General features: G+C 41.7%; 1 protein-coding gene across 2 annotated transcripts in view; it reads right to left on the reverse strand.

Moving 5' to 3' along the window:
• Positions 1-29: 29 nt before the first annotated feature.
• The window catches only part of sesn1 (sestrin 1), a 78,878-nt gene continuing 55,874 nt past the window's right edge, over positions 30-23,033 (reverse strand). The window contains exons 1-9 of one of the 2 annotated variants that reach the window (XM_034699102.1): positions 6,279-6,551; positions 4,975-5,040; positions 4,671-4,871; positions 4,382-4,564; positions 3,915-4,148; positions 3,550-3,804; positions 3,277-3,467; positions 3,040-3,184; positions 30-2,808 (exon numbers count right to left, since the gene is read on the reverse strand). In XM_034699102.1, the coding sequence (XP_034554993.1) occupies positions 2,722-2,808; positions 3,040-3,184; positions 3,277-3,467; positions 3,550-3,804; positions 3,915-4,148; positions 4,382-4,564; positions 4,671-4,871; positions 4,975-5,040; positions 6,279-6,380 (1,464 nt within the window). In that variant the 5' untranslated portion in view covers positions 6,381-6,551 and the 3' untranslated portion in view covers positions 30-2,721. Of the gene's footprint in view, positions 2,809-3,039; positions 3,185-3,276; positions 3,468-3,549; positions 3,805-3,914; positions 4,149-4,381; positions 4,565-4,670; positions 4,872-4,974; positions 5,041-6,278; positions 6,552-23,033 lie in introns of those variants that run through there. The other variant, XM_034699101.1, reaches the window with a different exon arrangement.

Consider the following 23,033-nt stretch of genomic DNA (forward strand, 5'->3'; position numbering starts at 1 on the left):
TACGTAATAAAACCGAAGAGAAAAACATCTTGCTTCTCATAGCCTTTATTGGTACACAGATATGAGGCCAGGCAGTGCTTACAAGTTACACCAAGTAGCCTTTAAGTACAGCATCTCAAAAATCACATCTTTATAACATCAAATCGAGTCGGAAACGGCACTTAATGTAAAAACCCTCAGTGTCATTCCCCCCAAGTTTCACACAGCAGTGACCTTAAAACAACCACAAGACGAGCTGATGTGACAGAAACCTTTAAATAAACGTATTAGCCAGGCTACACACATTGTTCTCTACATTTCTTTATTCATCAGGTTGATATGAAAGACAGTTGGCTGGTTGGTATCGGTTGTTTTATAAATGCTGAATGCTATTGGTTCGTCACATGGGGAAGACACAGAAATGTGAAGGCAGTTTGGTCAGTGGGGGTAACGCTGAGGTTGACAGACATGCCTCTGCAGCCTTGATGGGAAAACACCCTGAATTATCGGCCTGATAACCTCACCGGGGGGGGAAAGTGGCACAGAGGCAAACAGGGGAGTGAGGTAAAGTGTCCTACAAGGAATTCCCCCTTATCTGGATTTGAATGTTGGTCAACAGGAGCAAAGACTTTGTCCTGGACCTGGAAAGGGAACAGGGACAGGTGTCTGCTTCCCTGTGAGTCATCCGTGGATCAAGCTGTGCGGTAAAATAACACATGAAAGGCCCTGGACTGACTGAACTCTTCCCCTGAGCTCGGGTGATGAGGTCAGCTTTATGATCAAACAGCTGAGTGTACTTTGGAACATAAGGTGATGGAATAACTTCTCATGAGTCATCTCTTTGCATAACAGCGTTCAACTATGCTTGATAATTATGAGTTACTGTGTAAATGAGCTGATGGGGACTGATTGTGCTGACTGCTCTGGTTCCTGAATCATGTCGGCCTCTTCACATCTAAATACAATCTCTTTGATGATGCCATGAAATCAAGACGTTGAGGAGAAAACTACGAATGATACACAACAATTTAATATCATAGTTTATTTTTTTCATCTTTTTTTTTTTTTTATATAAAAAAGTGTCAGTAACTGACATCAGTCAGAAGTTTGAAAAAAAAACCTCCACTTCCTCTCAAACCACTTCCAAATGTACCATTCCTTTATCCTCCTCCTCCTCCTCACTCATTCATCTGTCTGATTCTCTCAACCAACCCTCAGAAGAATGCAGTACTTAACTGGTTTTAGTAAACATAAAAACAACAGCAGAGGTTTCACACCCCTTCAAAATAAAATTAAAAAACAAACAAAAGCTGCTTTTGCACTGGTTAGACTTCCCCAGCAGGGAAATAAGCACAGCTACGACCGCAGTCGGGCCTGTGTGAGCCCACCGGGTCCCCGAGCAATGGGAACGCGGCAGCCCGGAAAGAGTCTCTGCTCACCAAAGAGCACTTCTTAAATGTTTTCTAGAGAAAAACAGAAGAGGTATTCATTTACTGGTAAATTCACAATCCAAAGCTTCGAAAGTGTTAGGGTGACCAGGCAGCTGGGATAAGCGGAAGACAGATACGGTGTGGTTCGGGCAACCGGAAGCAAATCCCTCCTGGAAAACCTGGTTTCTAACGCTCCGTTTGATTACCCTGCCCCTCCCCATAAACATTACCAGAAAATAAAAGACATCATCATCATCATCAACATATACAACAACAAATGATTAACAGTTATCTCACAATAACAGAGCTACAGCAGAAGCAAGAAGTCATTCCTTCAAAGTGCCTCGCTTTTTTTTTTTTTGACACATGAAATTCAAAGACATTTACTTTTTGTTTTCATCCACACGTCAGTCACACGTCATCCACACGAGCAGTCAGACTCAAAAAGGGGCTCAGACAGTGTTCTTTGAGTTTCTCTCCTCTCCTCAGATTAGCTTACATTGACATTTGAGTTTTGGGATGGGGGGGGGGGGGCTGAAGGGGAAAGATGGAGGAGGGGGTAATGCAGTGGATTTCTGATGGATAGGGGTTAAAACAAGGTTAAAATGGGGTGTGAGGGTGATTTCAGGGATCAACATGACCCCCGCTGAATACAACAGGGGGAGCAGCAGCATCAGCACGTATGCACACTGTGCTGGATAGTTCAGGCACACGTAAAAAAAAAAATTTAAAAAGGAAAAAAACTTTTGACAAAAGTTAACTCTTCCATGTCCAGTTACCACATCGACAACACTTCCCTTAATACAAAATGAAATAAAAAGACTCTACAGAAACTAAAACAGAAAACAGTGATGACAGAATCAAAGTGCAGGCTGTTCGTCGCTGCACGGCATTCTGGGGGGTTTCACTCTGCCAGGAGGCGGAGGAGATGCTGGAATACTGAAACGTCGTCCTGGATGCATCCTCCTGTCAGTGCTCAGACTCCCTCAGCAGAGCAGGAGTTTGCTTCCAGGCTGCCCTCTCTTGGTCAGTTTTGGCACTGCGGGCAACACTAACCAAGTTTGTGTATCCTCTTTAGTTTGAGATGACTTTCTTCCACAGTTCGTTTTTTTTTTTTCCTCCACTTGTTTATTTGTTCTGATCCTCTTCTCAACATCCATCCAACGAGCTCTGTCACAACCCAGGGCTTCTCACCCCCCCTTCCCCCTCCCCCCTCCCCCCTCCCACTTGATTTTCTTGTGTTTTTTTAAGTGTCCCATAAAGAACAACAACGACAGTAAAAAGACAAACGATAAAAACGCCAAAAAGCACTTCATGTCATGTAGCGGGTGATCGCTCTCAGAGCGTATAACAGTTCTGCTTGCATTCGCGCTTCCATAAGAAGCAGATTAACGTGAACCTGCAGGAGAAACGAGAGAAAGAAGAGACAACGATTAAGCACTGTTCAGAAATTATGCAGAAGAACAGCTACTACAGATGTGAATATATGTATTGTTTGTTCCTGAAGCCATTTATCCTTGCATCCTTTCTTGATTTAAATATTTCTATACTCTTATTTCCATCTTCTCTCCTGAGTGAGTAAGAGTGACTGTATGCTAAATATATGAGCTTTCACAGTTGAGGAGCTCACCTTCTCGGAGTGCTGAAACTGCCTCCAGAAGCTCTCATACATTCGTCTGGTGGTCTTCTCAGGACAACACACCATGGTCTTGATGTAGATTTTAAAGCTGCGATCCAGAAGCTGGTTGATCTCCCCGTAATCATAGTCGTCATACCTTAAAACATCCAGATAGAGACACGGTGTAAGAACACTGAGGCAACATCTGTCACCAACGTTACATCACATGACATGTTTCCAGCAACTGACCTGATGCCGAACATGCAGTGGATGTAGTTCCAGATGGCCCTGCGCAGCATACTGGTGTCCACATCCTTGTGCGTTGCCATGGTGTTGTAGGTCAGATTGTAGGCCATCTGGAACTTCTCATCCAGCATCTGACCCACATCAGGGTACAGTCTGTTGACCAGGGAGAAGCCGTGATCCTCCCAGCTGTAGTCCTAAAGAAAGCAAAGATGAGTCATTAAAAACAGGAAGACGGTTTTTAGTGTATTCAGGGTTCAGGTGATGAAGGGCCTTTACCTGCACTCTGAACGTGGGCACGTGCTCCCCCCTCCTGGAGAAGTCCTTGTAGCCGTAGCTGGGGTCCTCAAAGTGCCGGGAGATGTCTCTGGAGGGGTTACAATCCTCGTCTCCTGCTGTGACCACCAGCATGCTCTCTGTCTTCTCCCTCTCGAAGCGGGTCGCCATTTCCTCCTGGCTGGCCTCCTCATCGTCCCGGCATTCCTGCAGCTGCTTCATTCGCTCCATCAGAACCTCCACCTCGCCACACATCTCCTACAGAGAAAACAAAGAAGATAAACATTAAGGAAGGAGTCAGTTTATCATGTAAAGAAGAAACATTCACAGTTTCATTTTATCTCTTTAAAGAGTTCATTAGCTCTTACCTGGTTTCCAAGCGGATCATCGTGATTAGCATGACCGTTGCCGTTAGCAATGTCACACACACAGTACTGGCTCAGGGAGGGGGGTCTGAAAGTGTGTCCACCGTCACAGTGGATCTCAGGCGTGATGCCACAGCCGAAGGTAAAGGAGGCCAGGGAGTGGTAGTGTGTGAGGAGGACAACAGCGTGGATCACCTCTGCCAAAGACCAGCTGTGTTCCTCCGCCTTCAGAAGACGCTACAACAACAAAAAAAGGGGGAAAATATGAATTAAAGCCATTAATGACATCAACATCAACCACCTGCAGTCGGAAAAAACGGACACACTTCTTACTCAATACTTAAAACGCCAAAACCCATCCAAGTTATTAGCTGCAGCAAAACTCCAGCCTCCACCCATGATCTCAGCCTGTTACATAACCCACTTTCATGTCCCCTTCCACCCTCCAGAGCAGTCCCCCACCCTCTCACCTCCATGTGTTCCTTGGTGAGAAGCCAGGGTCGGTGGGCCAAGATTTTGTTGAGCTCCCCGAGCTGCTGCAGCTTCTGCGGCGCTCCATCGAGACCCTTCAACCACTTGGGATCCCCTCCGACTTGAAGGAAGTCATTCACGTGCAGGTTGACCAGGTAGGAACACTGATGTCTAGCTGCCGCCTGCAGGGTCACCAGGGAAAGGGACATTAACCACCAGATATTCAACACATACTAGAGATTACATAAGGCATGTTGTTGAGAATCCAGAGAGGGAACACGAATGTACCATAATGCCGATGTAGTGTCGGTAGTGCAAAGACAGGGGTCCGTCCATCTGCAGCAGGTAGTGCTGAGTCCGGAGGAAACTCTCCAGGTACTGCGGGTGGAAGCCCATAACCAGGGAGATATTGTCGAGGCGACCGAGGGCTGCAAATGCATCCTCAAATATTGACTGTGTCCGGGCGTCCACTTTACTGACTTTGAGAATCTTAACAGGAAAAAAAACAACAATAAATAACGTGTTTATTACATACAAGTCATGCCTGTGAGTCGATTAAAAGTCTCAGCTGAGATTACACACAGCATCTTACCTCTTTTTCGGGAATAAATCTGCTTGGTCCGTTTCCTAGGGGTCTTGGGATCCTTATTCCCAAGTCCTGCAAGACAAAAAGGTGAAAAACATTTAAATATAAATACCACAGGGGGAGCAGAGCACATCGATCATCACTTCTCATTTCTCCTGCAGTGTCATTTTTATTACTTCACTGGAGAACATTTTGTGTATGTGACACCAGTAAACCTGCATGTATGTGATATATAACATACATGTGCAATACTTGATTTCCAGTGCAATATTGTAATTTATCCAATAACATATTTTATTATTATATTCTTAAATGTGCACTCTGGCCAAGGCTAAGTTAACGTATCAAATGTCTTTAAAAGTACTTCTTTACCTTTCTTTGTACAGATGGTATTTTTATTTGGAACTTTTGGATTTGTGTTTATGTTTATATGTCTATTGCCCTTACTGTCTTGTTGTGTCTTTACTGTCTTCTTGTTAAGTACCAGTGTTCCATTCACCACGTCCAATTCCTTGTGTTTGCAATATCACCTCGCAATAAAGCTTTCTTGAATCTTGAATCTTTATATATCTTAACTGGACAGTAATACCAGAATCTTATTTGGAGGTTTGTCCAGTTTTCTGCAGCGTCACTGTGAATCGCTGCACAACACGGACTTACACTAAAGACCATTGATGAATAATGACAAATCACAACACAACTTTCTCAGATAGAAACATTTACATCCCAAGCTCTCTGAACTTCCATGCGCCCCAAAAAAACAGCTGAAATATGTAAGGAATAATAGTGAGGTGTGTTTCTGAGCCTCACAGTTTTGTGGGTTATAAGGATAAAATGTAACAAGTTGCATAAATAGAATAATAAAAAGCTGTTTTGGATGTGCATTTAGTTCCATTGCCTTTATGATGTCCTGTAACTTTCCGCTGCTTGTCAAGACATGTCCCAACAGCGGACAGTGTCCCGCAGAGCACAATGAACCAGATGAATGAATGACCCAAGAAAATGCTAATTATTCCGAGCTGACACAGAGTTAAAAAACACGTCTTTGAACGCAACATTTACATTGTATCATCTTTACATTCGGAAAAGGATACTTCAATGAAAAAAAACAAATGTCGATGTCTATCTAACCCAGTGTGCACAAAGTCTTGTTAGTGGTAAACAAGCTGCACAAAGACACTGCACTGCAGAGGAAAACACGTCGACTACAAAACGTCAAACAGTCTTCAGTATCCAAACATCAGGGTGAAGCTTTTGAAGAGGAAGAGTTTTTTTTTTAAAGAGTGCTGAAGCTTTTTTCTGTCTCTTACCTTTTTGCTAAGCCGTTCACAGTGGGTACATATCTTTAACAGGCTTGACACTGCGAAAGAATTATTCTCCAGGTTCGCTGCCGGTGCGACCGCGTGCCTCATCTCGTGTCCTCGCTACACTTTGATTAATTTAAGGGCATAAAAAAAAAATTAAACATGTATTCTGGATGGCTGTGTCCTCCTTCTCTTTGTTCCTTGAGGCACACTGGGTAAAGTGCTCGGCAGTCAGCTGTTGCAGCCCTCCAGCAGAATACCGTCCGCACTCGCGCATACATTCGGTAAATAAGTCGAGGCTCTTTTGATTGACGTGCTCGGCAGCCAATCAGGAGTCACATACACGTTCCAGGCAGCCAATAGGAGCAGGGAAGGGCACGTGAGGGCGGAGTTAACCATGGGGCCCAAACGTGAGCAGAGAGAACAAATCCCCCCTCCTCTAAGAAAACATCATCACTTCTCTCTCTGCTTCTTTTGTTCCCTGCTGCCATTGATCATGATTGAATTTACAGTTATGCATTGCAGCCTTTGTGCTAAATAATGACAGCAGTCACTACACTACAAGGTGATCACTGATTGATTGTCCTTTCCCAATCATTTCAATCAATACTAGAGGATCCACTCTGAAGGAGGTGGTTTAATGTAACCCTGCCAATGGAGCTGGAAAACGAGGCATGTGTTCTGTATCTCTGTAATGTGCATGCAGTGAAAACAACAAGTCAAAGCTAGCTCTACCATGCAGCAGACTCCTAGCTGCCCCCCCTTATTGGCATCCTGCTGCACCAGGGGGGTAAACTGAGCCCTTAGCTGAAGAGGGTAAGAGAGTTTGTCCGGCACAGATCTGCACCAGAGCCTGATCGCTGCAGGACCTGCTGCAACAACAACAGCCCTTCAGTTAGTGGTTTTTGCAACGCAGCCTATCAGACCACAGATAATGCCATTCCTCCTCCACCAATCAGGTCAAGCCGAAGGAGTCCTTTAACAGCCAAGAGGAAGCAGAGATAAGGAAGGCAGCTCTTATGGCTTTGTTTATCCCAGCTTGACAGTAACACGGCCACTGGAACAGTATATAACTGTTTTATCACACCACAGAGGTTGAAAGTCAATGATCACTGAAATGATATTAGATGAGATGTACTGAAAACATCACTGTGTACTAAAACTTTTATATTACACTGTACATAGCCCTTTGCTGTGGACATGCTGTGCACTAGTCGTGATGTTTTTGTCTGTGACACTTCCAGTAAACAACAGATAAACAGTGTTTTTTAACTTTGGAAGAACATGTTAGTCAAGTGTTGGTTGCTCTGTGGATCAACACTGACCACATTAAAAAGCATCCACATATTGGCCAGCGTTGTTGTGCCACACACATGCACAACTATGCGTCATGATTCTGCATGAGATTTCAAAAAAGAACATGTTTTTCTTGCAGAACAGAGGAGGCTCTGCTTTTCTAACATTTCACAGAAGCTCATTTTATGGATGCAAAACTCCACAACAAGGTTTGATTGTTTGAAAAAAGTTTAACATGTATCAGATACTGTCCAAGTTTATTCTCTCTGCAGTACGGCAACTCTGGTTGGAGAGTTTGGCTGAACTGTGAAGGGACCCCAATAAAAGAGCAGACAAGCACGTAAAAGTTGGTAATGACAAGGAGACGATTAATCCCAGCCAAGAAAAGGCAAGTCTGCCCCTGTGCACTGTGATCCAGAGCCTGCCCGGCCAGTTCTGCAACTGACTGTCAGTTAGATAGCACAGTATTCAGCAGGTTCATTGTGTGGATCCAGCCAACCCCCCTAGCAACCCCTCCCTTCCACGCTACCTCTCCTGATGCTACAGGATGGGGTGCGGGGCAGCTGTAAACATGTTCCCAGGGCTCGAGTCAGCACTCCCGGGGGCTGGGAGCCCCATGGCTCAGCAAAGCTGCAGAAGAGGCTGGTCAGCGTTCGGGGCTTACGACACACCGAAACCTTTTCACATGAAAAAAGCGCTTAGGCCTCGCGGACAGGGCCAAACACTATTGTCAGGGAGCACGCACTGGCTGAATGCTGTGTGAGGCTTTCATGTACCCACATCAGGAGTATATACTGTATATGTGTGAGTGCAGTGATCCAGACATATCTGCTCCTTCTTAGATCAAGACTTTGATTATATCTCAAGTTTATCAGTGGAAAGTTTCTTAGTTGGAACAAGTGCTGTATTATGTGAGCAAACTCGAACCTGTAAACAAGTTACAAAAAATCATAAGAAGCTTTTGTGATCTGGAAAGACTGAGAAAAAGACCCCTGAGTTCTTCTACTTCTGTTAAAATATACATCTAGTTGTAGTTCCTGTAACTGTAACCCACAGTGTTGACAGTCTGCATCCTTGGACTTTATTTCATGTCTCTGTTGTTGACACAAATAAAGACTATGAGAGAATATTTGACTCTGGAAATCAATATATTGTTCCTCATTTGAATTACAAGCCCTTTGTGTGCTCTGTGGTGACCTCTGAAGCATGTTGAGAACACAGTGTGACTTGTGAGAAACCACAACGCAGGTGTCTCAGGGGAGTCTCAAAACTTCATCTATACACAGCTCCATAGTTTGATGTCATCTCCTGAGGGTTTGAATGGTGCTCTTTGTGGATTATTTCTACAAGCAGACATGCTTTTATGAACATGTTCCAGTAAATAGACACAGCATGGCAGCTGAGAGAATCATTAGCTGCTGTAACAGATAAACCAGCGGCTGTGTGAGGTGTGTGTAAGTGATGGGCGTTTGCAGTAAAGGGGGTCAGGTCAACATTAAGGAGATGAGCTGAATGTAGAAAAGGCTCCTGGGTTTGTTTTAACAGTGTGTGTGTCATCAGATAGTGATCTACGGGAGGCAAACCTGAACAATGGACACATTTCCACTCTTACGGTAATAGTGATAAAATATCACCATAATAAGGTGATACCCAGGAACCAAATGTTTTTCTAACATTACATTTTAGAGGCCTTTTTTCGAGTGTAGTTTAATATCTTTACAAGGAGGAGGTAACTCAGTCCTCATCATATGAATCAAAAGTCTCGTTTATTGGTCGGTTCAACATATACTGAGATTTTAAGCTATTTGATGGTTTATTACAGCAAGTTTGGCAGTTCTCTTGTCCCTTCCCTGACGCTGTGGCTCTTCTGTGATTGTGCAAAGACATATTATTTAGCATTATCCCATAATAGCTTCCTGTAGCCACAGAGGCTGTTGTCCAGGAAAAGTTACATAGGCTCACAATGCATGACCCCGTGGTCATTGGACCTTAATGACTACCTGACACAGAAAAGTATCAGAGTTCTTCACAAAGAGGCAGGAAGGAGCTAAAAGTTTCAAAGCTGTGTCCGGCCGTATGTGGTTCAAACGATGACTAATGAGAACATTTAAACCAGTACAGACGCTGTCATTATGTCTGCTATGTTCCAGGTTTGCAGTATGTATAAACTTGGGTAATGTGACTTATCATTACAGAGCTTATTGGTTTATGAGCACCCCGAAGACAACTGAGGATAATAGTCTAGAAGAGCATTTGAGCATTTGCTGCCAACTTAGCAACTTTTGAAGTCAATTGACAGCGGGAGCCATATTGGTGATGCTGAACTCAACCAAACTTAGTGTGGGGAAAAGAGGCGGGGTTTGAGCCTCTCAGCCAGATATGTGTTTCCGCCAAGCAGCAACCTCCAGGCTAAAAGTATGAGTCCAATGCGGAAGTGCTAAAAACTGCAGTTCATCGAGGATCCGCTAGAGGCTGGCTCCGGAAGTACCGGAAACCACATACACACCAATTCAAAAAAGCCGATCTTTACAGCAGAAATAAACATGTTTACAGCCTGATACAAAAGACGAATGTAGTCTGGATAGCTCATTTCTCGATCGGCACACACTGTACAGGGGGTGAATTTTTTTCTAATGCAGCAATTTTGAAGATATTTAGATTAGGAGTCTTCCAATGAGAGGCACATCTGACTTGATTGACAGGCAGGAACACTGTAGCTGTTGGCGAGGAGGCTCAAAGCCCGCCTCTTTACGTCACAATCACTCGACAGCAGCAACATGGCTGCCGCTGACGATTGGCTTCAAAACAGCGCTTCAGAAACAGATGGGTGACGTCACGGATACTGTGTCAATATTTTATACAGTCTATGTGTTCCCGCCTGTCAGTCAAGTCAGTCATGTCCTTATTTGGGCAAAAACTCGTAATCTAAATATCTTCTGAATTGGCGCGTTGGAAAATAAATCACCCCACGTACAGTGTGTGCCGATAGAGAAATTAGCTACGTAGAGCCAAGCTGTTTTTTGAACCAGGATGTAAACATGTTTATTTATGCTGCAAACATCGTCTTTTTTGAATGGGTGTGTATTTGCTTTCCGGTGTTTCTGCAACCAGCCTCAAGCAGACGCTTTGATGAAATGCAGTTTATAACACGTCCACATGTGCTTCATATTTTGAGTCAGGTGGCTGTGGCTTGGTCTGGACATGTCAAGAGCTGCAGAAGTAAAAGTTGCTTGGTTCTGGTAGAGTCAATATGCGGTACCGGCTCCACAAGATTTCAGTTTAACAACTTTTAAGCGACTCTTCGGGGCTAAGACTTTCTAATTATGTGTTTAAACAGTCATGGATCCACAGTGTTATGCCCAACTGCAACTTCGTTAACTTTAAAGTATCTTTTTAACAGCTAAAAACATGAAAAGAAAGATATTCATAATTCATGTCACACTTTAAACAAGACTGAGAAAGTGTTTCCCTTTATTGACTACCGTATAGATGTATCTCTATTAGTCACACTGAGTGAAACCTCTAAAGTTAGATTATCTCTGAAGATCAAAGTGACAGCAGTTAACAGATACTCTACAGTCTAGCATGTTGTTAGAATGTTTAACAGCAGAGTAATGAGGACAGAACATATATTACTGTACAAAATGTTAAGGAAGAGGATACTAAATCTGGGACAAGTGATTAGATTTGAAGTAAAGTAGCTGTTTCATTAAGATCCACTGTCAAGAATTAGTTCACTAAACTTTTAACAAGGCACAAAGTAAGGCAGCCACTCTCTCAAACGTTCACTGAAGCAGTTGTTTTTCCTTTATAAGTGTGGAGCAGAATTAACAACAGCCTCAAAGCAATAAAGAGGGTGATAAAAGTTGATGAGATTAAAAAACAGAGAGAGGAAGCCATGCCAGGCATAAACTCTGCACACATGTGTTTCTGTGCTGCGGCTGCTGTGTTTTCTCATGCAGTTAGACGCGAGGGAACCGCAAAAAACTGAGGGGATGTTCAACAAGTGGCAGAAGTCCACCAAACCCGTTCAGACTTAACCTATCAGAGCACAGAGGAGAGGAAGCAGAAAACTTTCTGACACTGACACAAGCCTAGCAACAGGCTTCAGCCAATCAGGGGGAAGAACAACAGTCAGAGGAACCAATCTTCTGTGCTCTCTCCCCTTCTCTCTCTCTTTCTGCCTCTCTTGTTTCTGTGAAAAAAAAAAGAAAAGAAAAAAAGTTGTGCTGTGGTATGAAGTTCACTGAACAAACCAATCTGGTTTGTCTCATAGAAAGTCCTTTAGGTTGTTGATGTGTTTGCTCAGTGGTCATTTCTGCCCGTTTCAGATTGTCTGACAGAAAAGAAAAGTATCCTAACTCTGCAGCAAACACAAAACCACACATTCAACTCAACCCAGAGGCTCACAAGAGCAAGAAAAAGTGTGAAAAACAACTGTAGACTTTTGTTCCCCTGTGAACACGTTACTCTAAAACTTGTTGTAGCTTTCTTTAAAAGTTCACTCAACTTTTAAAAAGGTTTAGGATTTTCAAAAAAGTCAAAGAGTGAAAACTGTGGAGTGGGACTGTATCCCCCCTCCCCACTCTCTAAACAAGGCTTTAGGTTTGAGCCTGCTGGTCTATCAGTGAGCTTTAACTCAGCAGACTGGAGGGTTAACCCTTACCTGTCCAGCTGCAACAACCTGCAGACTTTTCCTCTTGTTTTCAAGAGCAACTATAAGCATCTAAAACTGGTGCTAAGTTCTCTGTAACCTGTTGATCACAAAATTAAGGGTTAGAAGTAAAGGTTTAAAAGTGGACTGAGATTTTCTTTGACTTCATGGTCTTTTTGTTAAGACTTAAGAGCCTAAGTTGGATGATTCTTGACCAGAGTTGCCCCCTTTTGGCTCTCTTGCTCCCCTTTCTTCTCATTTTTTTCACCTCTTTACTGATCTGTGTGTATTCTGGCAAGCTATCAGAGCGCAGTGGTCTCGCCAAGCGCCGGCCTTCCTGAGGGAAGAGACCGAACCCCCCCCCACCACCACCACCAACACCAATCTCCCAGACCAGCGGGCCTTGGACCAGCACACACCAACACAGGGGAGGAAGCAGCGTTCCCTGGATTCCATGAAATGTAGAGGAACTGCAGGAGAACTCAGCGAGAACATGGAAAAGAGAAGAAAGACTGAGAAGGAAAGGGGGATCTGGGGCAAAAGATAACCCCTCTTTTATGACTGCTATAGTCATGTATGCACAGTTTTCTAAAAAAACTGAGGGTTACAGGCCAGAGGGAAGAGGCGTTGGTCAGCAACCTCTGCGTGCACGTGAGGAAGAGTGAGTTCCCGGGGATGTTATTCTAACAGGGAGAGGGCAGCTGTCACAATACAACATGCTGCAAAGAGAAGATCCATAGAAAAACAGAAAATACCAAACCCTTCCCATGCTATCTTTAGCCTGATATGACAACCAATCACCGCCAATCAATGCAAAATCTCTCCGCTGTTCCTTCTATTTCTATTAAAGATCTTAAACTCTTCATAAGGTTTTCTGAAGGGAAACACAGGAGGGTGAGGCCAAAAGTTCAAAAGACAGACTTCTACAGAGTTTGTTTCAGATACAGAAGACATGGACTAGCTTATCTGTACTACCCCTGTTAGCTGAAATCATGGGGCTAACATTGCTGACCCTAAAACCACCATCGGGTCTCGAACAGCCCCATAGAAAAACAGCCCCTCTGGTCTGATGCTGTTGTGCACCTTCTGGCATGCACAGCTGTTTTTTTTTCTCTCTTTCTTTCTCTCTCTCTCTCTCTCTCTCTCTCTCTCTGTGCAAAACCTCAGACTCTGCTGACTGCGCATAAAGAAAAATGACTCATGTCACTGGGAACCTGGCCAAGAAGTTGTTGATCATCAGCCTCTAATTGTTAATGGGCACTGTAAACCTGACACAAAAGATCAGACCCTTCACCTGTTTGTGTGAGAGTGCAGGAAAGGAGATGATTCATTCCCAAAATAACCAATAAACAACAAGGTCCAAAACAGCAGCTCACAGCATCAGATGTTAGAGGGAAGTTTGATCCAGAGGCTGATGAGCCAAACAAAAAACAGAGTTGCACCACCTCTGTGTAGCTGCTTGCAGAAAACAAGTGAGTCAATCAACTCTTTTTATGTAACAGAACGAGGAGGGTGGACTGCTTTGGGAGCAGCGGTGCAGTGTGAGGTACAGCAGCCTGGACAGGGGATAGAAACATGCTCTGATGAAATCTGATGTAATTCATCATAGAGGCAAAGATTAGAAAGGATTGCACCCTGCATTCACTAAATACATTCCCACAGCAGCAATTTTAAACAAGGGTCACGCTCAGGGTGTGAAGATTGATCGTTGAGCTTTGCACTTAATCAAGAGTGGTACAAATGGATATCAATGAAGTCATTCAAATGTAAGGAATGTGATAATAGTTATCTCACGAGCTCATGATGAATGAGCGACTAAAAGACAATGGACAGTGAAACTCTGCGGGGCCTTCAAAGAGAAAAACATTTGACAATCCTTCAGCGATCATGAGACAAAGCTGAGTTTAGCATCCAATTGTTAGAAAATTGCTGGCTAACATTAAAATAAAAACTTTTTGTTGAACAAAACACTACAAAACAAAACTATTAGCTCTTAGCTAAGTGAATGCCTTAAAATGTATGTCCCCAATTGCTTCCTGAGATCCTCCGGCAGGTCCCTCTCTGAACTTCCAAGGGCGAAATTAAAAACCAGAGGGGACTGGGCCTTTGCAGTCAGGGCCCCGTCACTCTGGAATGACTTGCCGGAGGAGATCAGCCAAGCCACATCCTTGTCCTCTTTTAAATCTCTTTTAAAAACACACTTTTTTAAATGTGCTTTTATTTCTTAACTCACCACTGACTTTGTAATTTCTGCATTTTTTATTATTATTGTCTTTTACTTAACTCACTTTAGCTCTCCTTACCATTGTCAAGTGCTTTCGTGTTTTCACTGGCTATGTCTTGCACTCTGTAAAGCACTTTGTAAACATGTTTCTAAAAGGTGCTATATACATAAAATGTATTATCATTATTATTATTATTAGCCACTTCATAGCTAACAGTTACATCAGTGGCTAAATGCTAAAGCTAGCTGCTGTCTCAGATTGGAAAATAAGCTATCAAACATGTTGTTATTTGAAACGCGACTATATCTTCACTCCCTGTATGGGGCAAAGTAGTGTTTCAGGTTATTAATGACTATTCATAGATTTATTTAGCCTTAGTATATTTGAAAATTGTTGTGGTAAAGCATGTAAAAAATATAATTGAATTTTGTTGTTTTTTATGCTATTTTAGTTCCTTTTTTGATGAGAAGACACTGTCTCTTTAATATAGTGGGAGGAGTCAGCAGTTTTGTCAGCTATAGTCCCCATTGTCATATATCACTCCTGATCAATAGAGAAGTGGTTAATTGACTATGATTTGTCCCATCCTAAATATATACTAATTGGTGCCAATGGTGGTGAAAGTGGAAGCCAATGTAGAAGTGCAAAAATCTGAAGTTTTAAAGCATCTACTTGAGACCCCAAAGGATCCCATATTAATGAAACCTCCATTACTGCAGCAGAGTTAAACATGTTAATAATGTGTATGGTCCCAAAAACAGTTTTTGGTATGTACCTTATTTATTTATTCACACATGATGTAAAGGTTTTGAATTTTTCTATACAAGTCAAGGGTTTTAGTTTTTATCAGGGTTGATGGAAAGTTGGGTTGAGTGAGCATTGCCAATGACGCAAAGTCTTGCTTTTGTTGGGCTTCAAAACCTCTCTTCAGAAACCAGAAGGTGCTGTTACTAAGACTACGTCCATTTTGATAGTCTATGATTTATACCAGTTATTATGTAAGAACTCCAGCAGTACATTATAACAGCCCTGAGCTTTACATCATAGGTAGATAATGCTGGCTGTGTAAATATGATGGAATAAGATGTAAGTGGTGTCTGTCACGTTCGTCAGTTTCACTTCTGCCTTTCTCTTTCCCCCGTTATATCTCCATTGTCTGTAACCTTCACCACAATACATTTGATTGCACAGAGTGGATGTGATACTGATCTACTTTAAGGGGGAAGGAAGTGATATGGCCTAATCATGCCCTCAGAAACATTTTGACCAGGTCCTGTTTCTTCATTAATAAGCAATGAGCCCCAGTTCTGAATGGCAGAACAAAAACGCTGGCAGAACCTCATTGAGGTGCTAAGTCAGGGCGACTGCCTCATTAATGTTTAAAAGTTTATTAAATGTCTGTTTGATTGGAGGGGAACTCAATCAGCTTTGTCTCTGTCCTCTTCACCCGTCTTTTCTGCAGAAACTATTCATTCATGTTGAATAAATGCGCTGTCAGATATTGTACAGTACAGTGAAAGGTGAGGGCGAGGAGTCTTATTTAAATACATGTTTAGTTGACTTTAGTTAACATATAGTGCATGTCCGGCCTTTCTGACTGAGTGTCACTGATTTGTATTGATTCACAGAGACTTGAGCCCCCATCATATTCAGTATGAGATTAAAGAGTGGGCAGTGACTGATACTTTGCTAAGTCTTGCCCTCAGTTACTTCCTGTTGCCGCAACTGCTCAGCTTTATGTTGCACATATACAATCAACAATGATAACAGAGACAGATATAACACACACACACTCTTGGTAGTCTGTCAAACAATGGGTCTTTGATTTCAGAGGGTAGTAGATGAATTAGGTTTTTCATTTCCAGCTAACCATTGTTGATTTTATGGCTGAACTAATAACTTTTTTTTTTAACTCAACAATATTTGTATTAGTTTTTTATACAGCTTAATACAGTACAGTGAGCTCTTGGAAAGAGCTTAAGATATAGAAAAGAAAAACAGTAACCCCCTCCCTTGTTCCCTCAAATTCCTTTCTACTGCCGGATATTCATGTCACTGTGCTTAATATCAACTTCTGGAGTTAATGGACAAATAAGAGCTGGAATTGGGGTATCATAACGCCTGAAATAAAGAGGATGACATAGAAAAACAAAAAATAAATAAAATGAAGTAGCCTACTGTGCGTTGGGAAAGATACAGAAGTAGATGAGTAATGGAAAAGTGAAAAAGTACGAAAGAAAGATAATAGGGATTCAAGTTGTATGATTATAATATATAACAGATGTACATTCAAAAAGAAAAAAAGACTAGAAGAGGAGAGTGCTAGTTTAAAATGATGGGAGTTTCTGAATGTGGTCCAGCAAAGGCCCCCATATCTTTTTGAATTTGTTGTTACAGTCAGCGACCAAGTAACGATGAACTAATAACTTTTACAAGATGTTTTTATCAACTGTCGTTAGCTAATTAAAGCAAGACAATGACTTTTTAACATTTTTGTTTGCCTATGTTTTGTAAATTTTAGAGCACTGCAATAACTAAGTCACTTAAATAGATTTTAGGGATATATCCTGTTTTAAAGGTGATAAGCACAGGTATGATTTTAAAGAAAAACTGTCTGCCTCTCTCTAACCCACACCTGTGTTTTTATTTTCTCTCCTGAATGAACTCTGTTTCCAAAAATACCCGGCAGCATCCAAAATTACTACCGGGAATCAACAAGCTTATCAAAGGTCATCGACAGAAAACAACAGCACATGTACTTTGTAATAGACTGGTCATTAATGTGGACTGTTTTATTCAAACAGTAGAAAACATCCACAGAGAAGCCAGCAGACTCAATGTGTGCAAACAAGTACCAACATACACAAACTCATGGCACATGCATATGCATGTTTTTTTCTCTTTAGACTGTGAGTTCCTCAAATATGAAAACACAAGCACATGACATGAGATCATGAGATCAGTACTGTCCCCAGCAACAGTGGAAAAAATGCAGAAAATGCTTGCATGGGCACTTTATCTTCTAGTCCAGAAATATGTCCATACATACAACAAGTTAAACAGTACATGCAAAGTCTTGCACATGTCTTATTCAATAAACAGTGAATCCTACTGGGAATATTACCAGGGGATGAGGAGCAGAGTGGCCATGCAGCTCTGCTGAGGGTCCTGCTTCTAATTGCAAAGAAAATCCTCACAATCTCCTGGTTAAAGCCACAGGACCCCACAGTCACACAGTGGAAGAACAAGTTGAAGGACATTTTCTATATGGAGAGTATCACTGCGAGATTACAGTTAACAACTGATCTTTTTCAGATAAAGTGGGCACCTGTTGCTTTGTTTCTCTCTGATGAGCTGATTTGTGGTATACATGATTATTATTATTTTATTTTATTGACTTTTTTTTCTTTTAAGTTTACTGTGAGGATTTTTAAAATATTATTATTATTGTTGTTGTTGTTTTTGTTATTATTATTATTATTATTATTATTATTATTATCCTAATTACTATTTATACAATTATTTATATTGTTTTTATTTTTAGTATTATTACTATTTTTTATGTTTGTGTTAATCATTACAAGTTTAATATTATTATTATTTTGTATGTTTGTATTTACTTATTTTTAATTGTGTACTATCTATTTATTTATTCATTTATCTTTACTTTTGGACTATGGACAAGGTTTTTTTCCAAAATCTTCTTTGTGTTTTTTTTGTCTCTGAGTCTGATGGCTGCATTGTAGTTTTGTGATGTTGGCTGAGTCTAATAGAAAAGAAATAACAATAATAAAAACAGTGAAATAATACAGTTTAATAAAACTTAAATCTGTAGAAGTTTTCAAAGAGGCTATTTCTAACAAACGGCAACTTCTTCAATATTTGTACTTAAGCACAATAAACTCTTCAGAGTGATAACTATTGCACACAGACTACATTGTGTTTTTTTGTTTATATATATATATATATATATTTATATGAGCCATGGCTGAAAAGTGAGGGAACAATGCATCTCAAATAAAATTATTTCAAATCTGGTGCACAAATATATTCTCAAGAGACAGTGAAGGTTGTTAATCTTAAAAAATAATCATTCCATTATCAAAACTCTCTCTGTATGTGTTGAGTTTGTTTGAAACTCTTCATGGACCATAACCCTGACACAAATATGTGTGTGTATCTGTGTGTATCTGTTTGTATCTGTGTGTATCTGTGTGTCTGGACCTCATGCCACAGGTAGTGTTGGATATATTTGCTCTGTGGTTAATCAATAGCAGGCCTGTTGGACCAACAAAAGAACACATCAACTAGCGAAACTCCCCTGTGCCAGTCATATCTATCAGTCATCATCAAATTTGACTGAAATATTTCACAAGCTGTAAAGTGTCAGATAATATTAGGAAGTAACAAAGCGTCCTTTCAGTGGAGCATTTCCTGATTGCTATGGTGATGAAATAACACTGGGATGTCTGCAGATCCATACAGGAGTTAATTAATGCTTTTAATCCCAATGTTGTGACTTTTATGGAGGTTTCAGTTCTAACTCTTCAATCTTTTATTGTGGTTAAACAGCTGCACAGATAACCTGCTGTGCACTGATGTGTAATAAGTGATCTTACATAACCAAACGAAAGGTGGACACCATTGTATTAACACCGCCAGAAGGTCTGGCAGTGCTCCTGTGGGTGTCATGTTTGATAAAAATCACTTAACCTAGAAGTAACTTGATGAGCAGTAATAGTACACCCTTTGGTTTGGTTGGATTTGGCACCGGAGCGAGTCATGAGTGTCGGAAATTTGAAGTGTCCACATAATTTTTAAAATGTGGAGAAAAAGGATATCATTGTGATAAAGTTTGAACCTGAGGGATACTCACCCCAGAGTGAGGAAAATGAAATGATCTAAGTACACAAGATGAAACACGAGGATGTTTTCACTTTAAACGATGGAAAATGTTGTCTCATAAGAGTCCCAGAGCTGCAGTGCTGCTGCTGCTGCTTTAGTCAATTTCCTACTCTATGACTTCATATTTGTGCAAATGTGTTCAGAATAAGATAATTTCTTTAAATTTAATTGCTGCATTAATTCCCGCCAGCAAAGAAGACATTTGTGTCATATGTGATAAGAAATGTAATAAAGACTGTAATCAGACGCAGCCAACTCTGATAAGTGACCCTCATCAGTGATTATGTCACACATAATGGACATGAGGGTTAAAGAGGGCATCCACTCTGAATGAAAGATGGAGGGTGGAAAGAGTGATGGGAGAGGAGTGATAAAAGGTAAGAGGACAGGGGGAGAGGATTATTTGATCAGCGCGCGAAGAGAAAGCGCCTTGGACCTTATCATGGATAAGTAAACAGCCTGCACCGTCTGGAGTGACATCATTGTGCCTGAGAATCAGTAACCAGCCACTTCCTGTGCAGCGGGGGAATCGATGACTCTGTACACTAGATTACCTATCTGTGACCACTCACCTGAGAGGGCCCACACAAACACACACTCTGCACGCTCTACACAAGCACATACATGGGGAGCGTTAGCAGAAACAGAGCCACTGTCACAGTTCTCACCGAGGGGAACGGTCTGTGTGTGTGTGTGTGTGTGTGTGTGTGTGTGTGTGTGTGTGTGTGTGTGTGTGTGTGTGTGTGTGTGTGTGTGTGTGTGTGCGGCCTCAGTGCAAAGTCAGCCCATTATGGGATTAGTGGCGGCCTCAGCACAGTGCAGGCCCTACTGTTGAAGTCTAAAGGGGATAATGGCTCTGCCAAATCAGATTTCTATCAGGTTTCCCACACAAACACACACATGCACACACCTTAAAACCAAAGCAGCATGGCTCAGCACCAATCAACAAATCTCCCCTGATCCCCCTGCTCTCCTCAGGAGCATTTGTCAACCTCAGTGCTCCCTGCCAGTTTTTCTGCTCAATCAACAGAGTATTATTATGCAATCAATCTGAGGTTTACAAAGGTAATAAAAATGAAGAAGTGTAGCTTGAAACATTTTGAACCATGCAAGAAGCTCCTCATAAATTGTGTCACCCATAAATGGATGTCTCATACTGTATCTGGCTCAGGCGTTCAGCCTGATTGACATTATTGTAGCTGAAAGAGCTCACAACAGTCTTTCAGCTAAGTAGTAAAAAAATGCAACACTCCAGGCTTGTTTTTCTCGCCAGATGTCTGTCAGGAAAAGTTCAGTTTCATCAGCATAGTTCTCAGATTGCAACAGTTTGTCTCTGTCAGTGCGAGCAGAGGAAGAGCAAGGCAGCTAACTGAATGAAGAAAAATGGGTAAGTGAGTTCAGCACAGTCCTGAATCACCTGTATGTGTTATAAGACAGTGCAACAGGGAGGAGAGTGAATAAGAACCAGGACAAGAATGGAAACTGAAGGTGAGAAAATATCAAACACTCATTTCACACAAACGAAACAGAGCAAGAGAGAAACCTGAGATCAGAGGAGGTAAAAAACGGACTCTTCTTCATTTTCAACGCAAGACTGAGAAAAAAACTCAGTGTGACTAATTTAAAGATGCATATCTGAGTGGTTGTTTTGCTTTCCACAAAGAGCAGATTGGGTTTCATTATCACATACAGTACTGTGTATTTGTCTTGTTATGAACGGAGCCTGTGGTTAGCCACAGCAGATCTCTCAGTATTGTTTTTGAGCGGGTAACATGAAACAAACAAATTCCACTTCTATTTATTATGAAGGCTCACCTGAGGCACAGTCTGTCTGTCGTCCACGTCCTTTAAAGATACTAAACGGCAACAGAGCAGGCCGTCTTATATTCCAAGAGGAGGGGGGAGCTAATAAGCAGTGATGGTCCATCAATCAGTCACTAATCAATACTTACAGATCTCACTGAAAGGGCCATTGATTTGTCTTTTTTGACAGGCTGCTTCATGATCTTTGATTAAATCACTTATTAAATGTTGTGCTGCACACCACAGCCTGGAGCTTGATTCACTGAAGTTACTGACTGAAGCTTTTTCTAATCTACATTAAAGCTGATTTTAGTACACTGAAGTTACTGAAGTATATATAAGATGTCTGTTTAAAACATTCTGATGAGAGAGAGAGTTTAGCACATAAAGCTCGATCTGAGTATGAAGGTTCTGCCATGAGTTTGCTAGCTCACATTAGCCTAGCCTGTTGTTTTGTACAGATTAAACAAACAGGATATCTCATGTTAATTAGTGAGCTTAAGAGGTCCTGGGGGCAGATGGTCACCTACAAAACAGAGAACTGCTAGGTGCCTCCACCTGTTTTCACTCTTCACGCTAAGCTAAGCTAATCATCATGTCACAGTAAGTTCATATCTGAAGTAAAATACATTAGAGTGGTATTGGTCTTTGTATCCAAACGTTCAGCAAATGCATGCTCCTAAATTTGATCAGCAGTTTGTTTGGACTAAATAAAATGTAGAATGAGGGGAGAGCATAGACTGTATAAAATATGGACGTAGTATCCGTGACGTCACCCATCTGTTTCTGAAGCGCTGTTTTGAGGCCAATCGTCTTCGGCCGCCATATTGCTGCTGTCAAGTGATTGTGACGTAAAGAGGCGGGCTTTGAGCCTCCTAGCCAACAGCTACAGTGTTCCCACCTGTCAATCAAGTCAGCTGTGCCTCTCATTGGAAGACTCGTAATCTCAATATCTTTGAAATTGCGGCGTTAGAAAAAAAATTAACTCCCCTACAGTGTGTGCCGATCGAGAAATGAGCTATCACGACTACACTCGTCTTTTGTACCAGGCTGTAGACATGTTTATTTCTGCTGTAAAGATCAGCTTTTTTTAATTGGTGTGTATGTGGTTTCCGGTACTTCCAGAGCCAGCCTAAAGCGGATCCTCGATAAACTGCAGTTTTTAACACTTCCGCATTGGAGTCATATTTTTACACCGGAGGTTGCCGCTTGGTACAGACCTGCAAGTAGCTGCCTTTGTGATGAGACAAGCTAGCTGTGTCCCCATGTTGGCAGTCTTCATGCTAGGCTAAGCTAACCATCCTTAATTTTTAGTGTTAAGGTTTCAACCAAAGATAACTAAAAGTTTATATTCTTATGACTTACTCACTGCCTCTCTGTAACATCAGATGAATCCAGACTTGTGACATTTTTCAAGAGCAGAATGCAGACATTCTAATAAATAAATTATGACACATTGTTTTGAAAGCTAACATTAATTCGTTTTTTGTGTGGAAATTTGGATTTGAAGTGTCCTGTTCACCTTCTGCCCACTAGTTCAAAAAAGAAAAAGATGGTCCTGTTTAATGAATCACAATAACCTGCATGGGTATATGTGTGTGTTCTTGTCTATGTGTGTGTGTGTGTGTGTGTGTTACTGTCTGTGTCTGTGTTTTTGTGTGTGAGTGCTCAGGCACACATGTCTGGAGAGGAAATCTATTCTCTTGATGCTCCGACATTGGCCTGTAGCCTCTAAAATCTCTGACCCGCCGCTAACCTGACTGTAAGGCTCAGTCAGCTCTCACTGCACGGAGGACCATCCTGCTGGGTGAAGGTGCGACTCCCACAGGAAGGAGTCGCACAATACTTGGCTCTCCCTAACGTACAACACACACATAC

Source organism: Notolabrus celidotus, chromosome 13, assembly GCF_009762535.1.
Source record: "Notolabrus celidotus isolate fNotCel1 chromosome 13, fNotCel1.pri, whole genome shotgun sequence".
Lineage (NCBI taxonomy): Eukaryota > Metazoa > Chordata > Actinopteri > Labriformes > Labridae > Notolabrus > Notolabrus celidotus.